This window comes from Pezoporus flaviventris, unplaced genomic scaffold (assembly GCF_033815535.1).
Source record: "Pezoporus flaviventris isolate CSIRO_AGI_PZ_B2104156 unplaced genomic scaffold, CSIRO_AGI_Pfla_v1 ptg000013l, whole genome shotgun sequence".
Lineage (NCBI taxonomy): Eukaryota > Metazoa > Chordata > Aves > Psittaciformes > Psittacidae > Pezoporus > Pezoporus flaviventris.
This window is the reverse complement of record NW_026892561.1, coordinates 18851635-18860666: the sequence shown is the minus strand read 5'-3', so window position 1 is coordinate 18860666 and position 9032 is coordinate 18851635. Positions and strand designations below refer to the sequence as shown.

General features: G+C 47.9%; 1 protein-coding gene across 1 annotated transcript in view; it reads right to left on the bottom strand.

Moving 5' to 3' along the window:
* Positions 1-2659: 2659 nt before the first annotated feature.
* Positions 2660-9032, bottom strand: part of NPHS2 (NPHS2 stomatin family member, podocin) — a 7063-nt gene continuing 690 nt past the window's right edge. The window contains exons 2-8 of the mRNA XM_061451999.1: positions 7613-7716; positions 6802-6874; positions 6420-6502; positions 5473-5676; positions 4708-4763; positions 3822-3900; positions 2660-3125 (exon numbers count right to left, since the gene is read on the bottom strand). Coding sequence (XP_061307983.1) covers positions 2850-3125; positions 3822-3900; positions 4708-4763; positions 5473-5676; positions 6420-6502; positions 6802-6874; positions 7613-7716 — 875 coding nt within the window. The 3' untranslated portion in view covers positions 2660-2849. The remainder of the gene's footprint in view (positions 3126-3821; positions 3901-4707; positions 4764-5472; positions 5677-6419; positions 6503-6801; positions 6875-7612; positions 7717-9032) is intronic.

The following is a 9032-nucleotide window of genomic DNA, read 5'->3' as shown; positions in this document are numbered from 1 at the left end:
AAAGCTTTAATATCTTTATAGCTCATCTTCCTTGTAATACCATTGCTACCTTGACTTTCTCTTACCCACATCTCTCCTTATGCACCCTCCTCCCCTCCCCTTGCTTTATGCTTGCCTTCTGTTTGCGTTCATCAGTCTCTTGTTGCTGTATCTCATTCTGCCTCATCCCTGTTGGATTATGCAAGTAAGTCATTTGCACCTCTTTCATATCAAGGTTTACCTTTTTCTTAGTGTGGAGGTATCAGATACCCATCTGATAATGGGTACTTCCTTCATCCTGTAGGTTTCAGATGATTCAGTTACCAGCTGACTGGTTTTTGCACAGAATTGTACAAAAAATTGTACAGACACAAATTTTTGTGTCTTTGAATCTTCATCTTGACATTTTTGTCCTTTTTTTCAGAAAGCATGAAAAAGCCTGAAGCTGTGCATGATCCTGAAGGCCTTTCTCAAATTGCTGCCACAGGAGAACTGCCTGTAGCCAAAGTCACAAAATCAGACTTCAGATGATGCCAGTTCACCCACTCAGTGCACTGAGATGGCATTTAAATGCTCCATCTCTCTGTGATTTCTGCTTGACATCTGAGGCCCCTGTCTACAGCCTTAACAGGTGAAACTGCCTAGTGAGGTGGCCACCCAGACTTCTGCCTCTGGTCCCCAACCTGGGATAGTCTGTACAGTTCTAAGGCTCTGCAAGGCCAACAGAGCTGCCTTGGTTCGGCATGAAATTTGACCCAGTCTCAGCTTGGAAGAGCAGGTAGTGAAACTGCCTGGAATCACATTGACTCAGACAACCCCTGCCAACTCAGAGTAAATTTCATTTTAGAAACATCATATATCACTAATCCCAAAGTACATTTTTAAATGATGTTTTTCTTCTGCGAGTTTTTGGAATGTAATATCTCCTGAAGGTAAAATGAGAAGTTTCTGCCAGCTCTATATGTAAGAGACAAGATACTGCTGGAACAAGACATGCTCTTTGGAACTGAGGATGCTCTTGGCTATAATTTATCTTGTCTTTAGCTACAGAAAAGTTACACGTTTGAAAAAGCTATGCCTGACTTCTGCAGATATGCATGCAAAATGTGTGTGCCCTGACGTAGTGCTGCGTGTCTCCTGACAGTCATTTCTCAGGCTAAGTATTGTTCCTTTGAGATATTATCTGTAGAGGTGTTGGTCCTTGATGTGCCAGAGAATCTTGGCCTGGATGGATCATTTTACACAGAGTTGGAAATGCAGCCAGACAAGCTCATGAGATTACCAAGAAGTTCACAGGTGGATTTTTCCCACTTCCCAGCCACCCATAAGGGGACTGGTTCCTGAGTGTCCTTGCTGTTACAAAGGCCAGCAAATACTTGTAGAGTGAGTATTATGGGAGCACAGAGTGTTGAGAAGGGGTGTCTAGGTAGCTGAAGGGGCAGTTTAAATGCAGAATATGTATTTAACTTCATAGAAGTGGGATCCTTGTCCTCCACAGCAGTATTAAGCCAGTCCTCATGACATAGCTGCATTTAACACAAGTATTACCGCTTATATATGCCAATGTGTGTGAGTGTTACCAAGAGACAGAGGGACTGAAAAAATGGGTAAAAATACAAGAGTGAGTGACTGGCTGGGTAACTCCTGCTAGGCATGTGCATGATGGCCAACAACTGTGTGGGCAATTAAGAAAAGGGCCATGAAGTCCCCTGTCTTGGCCTCTACAGGCCACCAGCAGCAGAACATTGGTCCTGGGAATGGCTGTGCAGGGGAGGCAAAGAGAGATGCTGCAGGTCAAGTAAAAGGGCAGGAGGAGAACTGACATCCACCCAAAGAGTGCCAGGATGAGAGAAACAAAGTGCAGTGGTATTTGACAGTGCTCCATATCTTTGGCAAGGGATCTGTAGGTTCCTGGTCATTCCAAATAGTTTTTGTCAGGAAAGATGTATAGGAGTTTTGAGGCTTATAGGACATTGAGGACTTTCTCTGTTCCTTCCCTGTGTGTGTAGGTTACCAAGGCAGCTGCACCATGCGAAAGTATTGCTGTTCTCTAGGTTCTCAGCTGGTTCTTCCTCAGTGGTGCTGGATTCTCCTTTGTCAGCTCAGTCGGAGTTGATTAAATGGATCACTTATAAAAGTTTTAGATGCCCACAAGCTCAGAACTTGTCCTTTCGCACCCACCAGTGGAAGCGAGCGGCAGTACAGCCTGCCTTTTCTCTGCATCCCTGATGTGCCTTGCAGGGAAGTGCAAATAAAGGCAGCCTTTTCCTTCTATTTTAAAACTATGGCTAAACACCTTGGTTGGCTGTGGGTGTACGTATGTATGTATGTATGTCCACATGGGTGGTGACTGAAATCCCGTATCCAGGACTACACCATGGGACCCAGCTCATTCCTTCGTTCCTGAACCACGAGGCTGGCAGCACCCAACAACCTGCAGGTGTGCTGCAGTCCCTGCCTGTTCCCCCACCAATTGCTGGGCTCCCACCTCTGGGTGTTCAGTTTGGGGCACTAAGTACACAGGGCCAAGTCTGTCTTTCTTGCCAAGGTGTCCATGTCTTGCAAGATGGATCAGACCCTAGGGGCCAGGCCCTAAGGTGTCAAGGTGCATCTGGCCCTGTGAAGAGAAAGGGACGACACCCCTCTTCCCTCCACCCCCTGCTCACACACATGCCACCCCTGCTCCTTGTGCTCTCTATTTTTCCCTTCCCAAAACAAGCAGAGGCTTCTCCCATGTACAATCCACTTTGTATTACAGCCTGGGCTGCCCTCCCTCCTGCCTCCAGACCTGCCAATAGGCCAGCCTTCAGCTCCTCTCTGGGCAGGACTGACTGGGGGCAGTGTAGCAACCATGGGACATGGAACAGCTCTTAGAGCATGGGTGAGTCCTTGTCTTTTGGGCTTTCTGGGAGCTTTGTGGTGCCTGTAAGGAGGCTGCTCGCTGTCAGAGGACTCTGGGTAGCTGGAGAGACCACATTCATGGCCTCCAAAGGCAAGGGCAAGATGAAAGCAGTAGGTTTCTCTGCAGTAAGGGAGTGCAGTGCATGGAGGTAACGGAGCTGAGCAGCAGCAGGGGCACTTGACAGAATCTCAGCTGCCATCCGCAGTGACTCCGAAGCAGCCTTTTCCCCCTCAGCAGCGATCACCTACCAAGCAGGGGAATAAAGATTTCTGTGAGGCTGGGAGTAAGGGAACATGGACTGCTCATTACAGAGGGAGTTTGCCACCATGAAATTCCCAGGGCCAAAGTGATTGTAACATTCCTGTTCTCTGGGGATCACAGTATGTATTAGACCTCTTGATGCTCCCAAAAGTTCGGGAGCTCATGTCTAACTTGTTTTTACTAGGCCTGCCAGGGCCCACAACTAAGCATACTCTTGCTGTAACAGCATGGGAGAGGGCAGCCCTCAGGCTAGGCTTGTGGGAGGGGTGCTGGACACCAACCTTATTCAGGCTCTCGTGTAGCGCAGAGCAAGAGATGGAGACCAGCACTCACTGAGCAAGGTGCAGGGTATGTTACAGGGGTGACAGCCCTGCACTGGGCTCATAGAGGAGAATGAAACCCTGAGGAGAAGATCCCCATGGGGATCACCATGGGCCCAGTGATAACCCCAGACCTCCTTTGCGTGTCTTTCTGTCCTACCTGTAAGCCAGGTACCAGATCTGGCACTCCACTGGACTGGCCCACACTCTTGCTGCATCTCCCCTTGCTAGACACAGCTCTTGAACAGGAATTAAAGAAAACATATCTTTCCAGAGCTGTATCCTTGTGTGGCATTTCCCAGGGATCATAAACAAGGAATGCTTTGGAAAGAGATGGGAAGCATTCAGAGTTGGCATACCCGCACTTTGGCCTGTCTTTGGGCCTCCGCTTCCACAGCTAGGGACTGGCGAATTTCAGCAGGCAGTTGCACGTTGTTGCTGTGGTAGTGAAGGACAGGGATTAGCTGGGCTCTAGACTTTCCTGCCAGCACTAGATGATCAGTCTGAGGCTTGGAATGGGCTCATGAGTCAGTCTCTGCAGAGCAGTTCACTCATGTTCTTTGCTCCCAGTGTCCTTTGTGTGTCTCACTTCAGCCTTCTACCTCCATACCTATCTTTCTTTTCCTACCTAGTTTTCTAACGGTTAGACTTGCATTATCACTTGGCAGCAGAGACCTCTCCTCTCTGTGCCTCTGCTGCCTGAAGTCTAAGCTCACTCCTTGTGAGACTGCAGAGAATCCACTGGGAGACAAGCACAGGATTTTCCTTCTGTTCATACACAATTTACTCATTCACCATTGTCTCTCTCTTCCATGGCCCTCTACAGGAGGAGTGAGTCTCACCTTTCTGCATGGGATTCTTGAATGATGAGCCCATCCCTACAAGTGCTAATTCCCTGCGGCCTTTGATCTAGAATAGGACACAGAGGGTTTAGTGCTTGCTGCAGAATTAGGTGCAAACTCTGCCTGTAGCAGCAGTGAAATGGTGATGAGATCCCAGCTAAGGATCCTGCCCTGGCTGTTAGTGCTGGAGCAAGCAGTCTTCACATGTATAAGTTTTACATGAGGCAGAGGCTGAAAAGTACAGGGAAAATAGGAAGGTGGGAGGTGGGGCTCTATCTTCTCCAGAATAGCTACAGGGAGAGAGACAGAGACAAAGGAGGAAGAGGCATGCAGCAGTGAACACAGCAGGAGAGGTACTTGCAAAGAGCCAGGGAAGTCCCCTCTGCCAGCATTTTCTACTTACATTTCTGTTCTCTCCACTTTGATCCCCCAGCAGCCTGTGACTGCATCCAAAGCCACCTGTGAAGAGGAATATTTTTAGAGCATGAGGGAAACACCAGCCCTGGCCTAGGCCTTTTACAGGGAAGTAAGACAGTGCAGGGACATTAATTCAAGGCAGTTAAATGCAGGACCATAAGGCATATTTATTAAGGTTTTGTGCTATCGTGTAAGGCCCCTCAGAAATAAAACTACTTCCCTCACTTCCAATGTGTGTTTGCCCCTGGGATTTAGCACAGTTTAACCAGTCCATACTAGTTCAAGTGTGCAATCAATTCAGTTCCATTGGAAGCATTCAGCTCCTGACTTGGTATCATCATGTACCTGTGTCATGGCCACAGAGAACTGCTCCTGGAAAGCCCATGTATGCTGGGTTTATGGCAACTGACTCAGGGGCACTGTCACATTTCTTGTAAGAATTTCCTCTCTGGGGTAAGTAATGAAGGCGGGCTATCACAAAGCACTGATGGAGCTTGTCTAAGTAGTTCCTCCATGCTCCATTATTCACTATGGCTGCCTGTGGGGCCCACAGTGTATGTTCTTCCTCTAAAGTGATCCAAGTCAAAAAACAAACAGAAGAAAAATCAACCATTTTTCTGTGAAGGAGAGACATGTTGTTATTGTACCCTTCTGCAAACCAGTGTTTGTGATTTTCAGGGACTGATCACCTGAGCTGCTTTGTGGAACCTCATTTCACCCCTTGCTCTGCTGTCTCCCCCTGTGGAAGCACCTTTATCTCCTGGCTGATGCTCTTCCTCTCTAGGAGAAGTTCAGAGAAGGCTCGATGTGCCAGGAGGCGCTTTGTGGTGGTTTGCACCAGCAGCTGGATGGCACTGGAAATGCTGGTCAGGGTAGTAAGGAGAAGAGAGGCATTTTCCAACCGGTAGTAGCAGACAGCATCTATCTCCAAGGTAACCATGTCCTTGGTCACCACCTAAGCAGAAGACATTAAGAGAGATGGAGCTGGTTCTGACAACTCTAAGGTAGCACATAAAAGCACACGATTAAAAGAATGATGAAGAGTAGCTGGATGGTTAAGTCTTTGTAGTTTCCACCTCTGCTGATGACTGACCTTGAACAAACTATACAACCTCTGGACTTCAGTTCCCTGAGAAGCATCTTTGCACCTGTCTCCTCAATACAGCTGCTGAGCTAGGGACTGTAAGTAGGTTGTCATCCTGTGCTGTGTTTCCCTGCCCATTGCTGCCTGGTCCATTCCTGTTCTGAGAGCATAGACTGTGTCCTGAAGTATGTGCTCAGTTATTGTATCTCCAGAAGATTTGCTCAACCAGGAGATGCCACCAGACAAGGCCCGTCCCACTGGCAATGCAGCAGCACAGACAATACACCCCAGAAGGAGAAGACAGGCTGTGGCTAGGGAGGTTGCAGGTTTAATGGTTAGAAACAAGCATTCAGCCCTTTCTTCCTCCCAGGCTTATACATAAGCTGAGTACCATCCTTACATTGTTGTAAGATCTTAGTCTGAGTCCCTGCTGCATGCACTCCTCAGTGTGGTGGGTAGAAAGCCCATGGGCTAGTATCTTTAGCCCAGCCACTCCCTATTGGGGTATCCAAGCATGTCCAACCGAATGGGAGTTTTTTCAAACTTTTCTATGCAGGAATAAAGGCTGGAAGCCTGAGGTGTAATGTTAAAGTGATCCAAATGAGAGGGAATACCTGATGGAAGGGGATCTCTAGTGTTTTGAGGCGGAGGTCTATCTTGTGATATGTGTCCAGACAGGGAAGGAAAAAGAAAAGGCCTGTGGGAAGAAGTGCAGCTGGTGATCATCAGAACCACAGAAATTGTCCCTCCTGCTTTGGAGAACAGGGGAGGGTTTGGCATGCAGAACTACAAAGGAACAGCAATACATAGGCTCAAATTCTGAGGCTGCTTCTGTGATGAGAAAAGCCATTAGAAGATACCAGCCCTTTAAAGGAAGGGAGCAAAGACATCCCATCTCCTGTCTAGCTCTGCCTGCTTGGAGGGCACCAGTATGTGAGCTTTGTCAGAGCACGAAGCAGAGCAATGTGGCTGTGGGGTGCTCAGTAAACACCTTACCAGGCCCTTTGGCTCTTCCAGGAAGGAGATGCCCAAGGCGGAAGACGATGGCTCTCTCATACTCCCGCACTACCTATAGAGGGAAACAAAAGATAGGCTGGAGAAGTAGGCATAGGACTAGGGAATGGGGTCTCAACAGTATGATAAGAAGTCTTCTGAGAAAGCCCTGCAAAGCGAGGATTTCAGCAGATACGAGCTAGTGGCATCAGCTGAGTTGCTGAGTCCCTTTAGCCTAAACTGAGAACCTGCCCAGAGCTGCTGGCTGACCTTGTGTGAGAGCAACATATAAGCAGCCCTATGACAGCCAAAGATTTGGTGAGAGCAGCACAGGGTTTCCCAGGATGAGGCCAGCCTTCTGCTGCTTCCTTGTAGCCTGGCCAAACTTGAATACCCTGAGCTAAAATTTTCTGTGTTGGTTGTCTGCCTCCAAGGGAATCATGTGTGCATGTGCTCATGTGCAAGATCTGAGCTATAATGCTGACACTCTTGTTGATAACAAGATGTATGTGAAATTTCCTGAGAAGTGGGAATCAAAATATGCCTACCAGTAGGCATACTGAGAAAAGGGGAGGAAGAGGAGAAAATATGCTATTAACTGAGAGATCAATCTCTCTTAGAATTTTTAATTCAAACCCTATTTAACCTGCTGCTGCAATGCAGCAATCCGTGGGCTAGGTAGGCTGAGTTGAAGAAGTGGGGCCTTACACCAAAAAATCTTCATGCTCATGTCTGAAACATGCTGAACCAGTAAGTTACAATCCACATCAGACACCAAATACTAAACCCAGAAAGGACCCATGACTGTTCTCACCTTCATGCAGAACCAGACAGAAATGGGGAAGGTCATTATGATGAACAGGAAAGACAAGATGGTCAGAAGCCACTCGCAGATGCCCATACCCGGAGACTTTACACCTAGGGAGAAATTCAACATGACACTGTTAAGAGAGGACTGCTCTCTAAATACTGATTGCCTGAGAAGTACCTGCACAGCTCAGCTTCACTATTGTCCTCTACTTAGACCCGTTGTATGTGAAGCATTTGGCCTTCTCTGGTCTTGTGTTAAAGAATAGTCCCTGCCCCAGGTGGACAGGAACTGCTAGGATGGACTGACAGATTTTGTCTCTGCTTTACTGGCAGATATTGAGCCATGCTTCCCCATGGTACCTCAATGAGAGAAGCCTTTAGCTTGAAGACCTGTTGCTACCAAGCAGAGTTCAAGGCTTGGAATGGGCAACTTGCTGGCTGAGCCGGCATCTCAGAAGCTTATCTGGAAAGATAAGCTAATGGCAAAGAGAAATATTGTAAATAAGTGGTAGCTCTCAACATGCACAGCTTGAAGTGCCCATCCCTATCAGAGTATCTCAGGTTGTTTTAGAATAGGATTTTAGTCTTACCCAGCTCCCTAATGCAGTAGGACCAAGCCACTGGTGCTGTGGAAATCTCTGTGCTCTACAGCAGTGAAATCAAGATGCTGAAGGCTGGCTGGGGTGGTCAGCCCCAGACGAATATTACCTTCTACATCTTCCCAAAGAGAGTGTGGGTCATCTTGCTCTGGCTGCTCTTTGTTGTGCTCCTGCCCGAGGGAAAATCTGCACATGTGGCATGAAAATAGATAACTTCTGGGTGCACCTCACCCAGAGAGTGTAGCATGTTCTCCATTAGTAAAGTTAGCATTCCTGCACCCCTTCTATTTTAAATACCTTCTAGCCCTTCCATCCCTGCCCTTTTGCCCTTGGAGCTCTCTGCAGAGCCACCAGGTCCTGAAGGAGGTTCACATTCCAAGAACCTGTGTGATGACTGGAGCTCCACAGCACTGCTCACTAGCTAGAATTCCTGTCATTGAGGCGGAAAAGAGACAGAGGTGAAAAACTTAGTTCCCAGACAGACAGGAGCAAGTCTGAACCTTTATGTCACTCTACGGCAGCAGAGCCGCTGGCATGGAAGCAGATAGTGGCTTCACACGGAAATGATGCTGGTTCTGTAATACACATCTGTCATTCCTGTGGTGATGGTGGGTTGAAAGAGGCCCAGTCATCTTGCCAAACAACCCACGATTCTCCCTCTAACCATGGCAGGCTGGGAATCTGCTTAAGAAACACCCAGCCTGGAGAGTAGCTGGGAATCTGCTTAAGAAACACCCAGCCTGGAGAGTAGCTGCTCTTAAAGGTTATCCAGACACGGAGCTATGAGTATGCACCTCAAGCACAGTTCCTCCCTGCAGCTCAGTC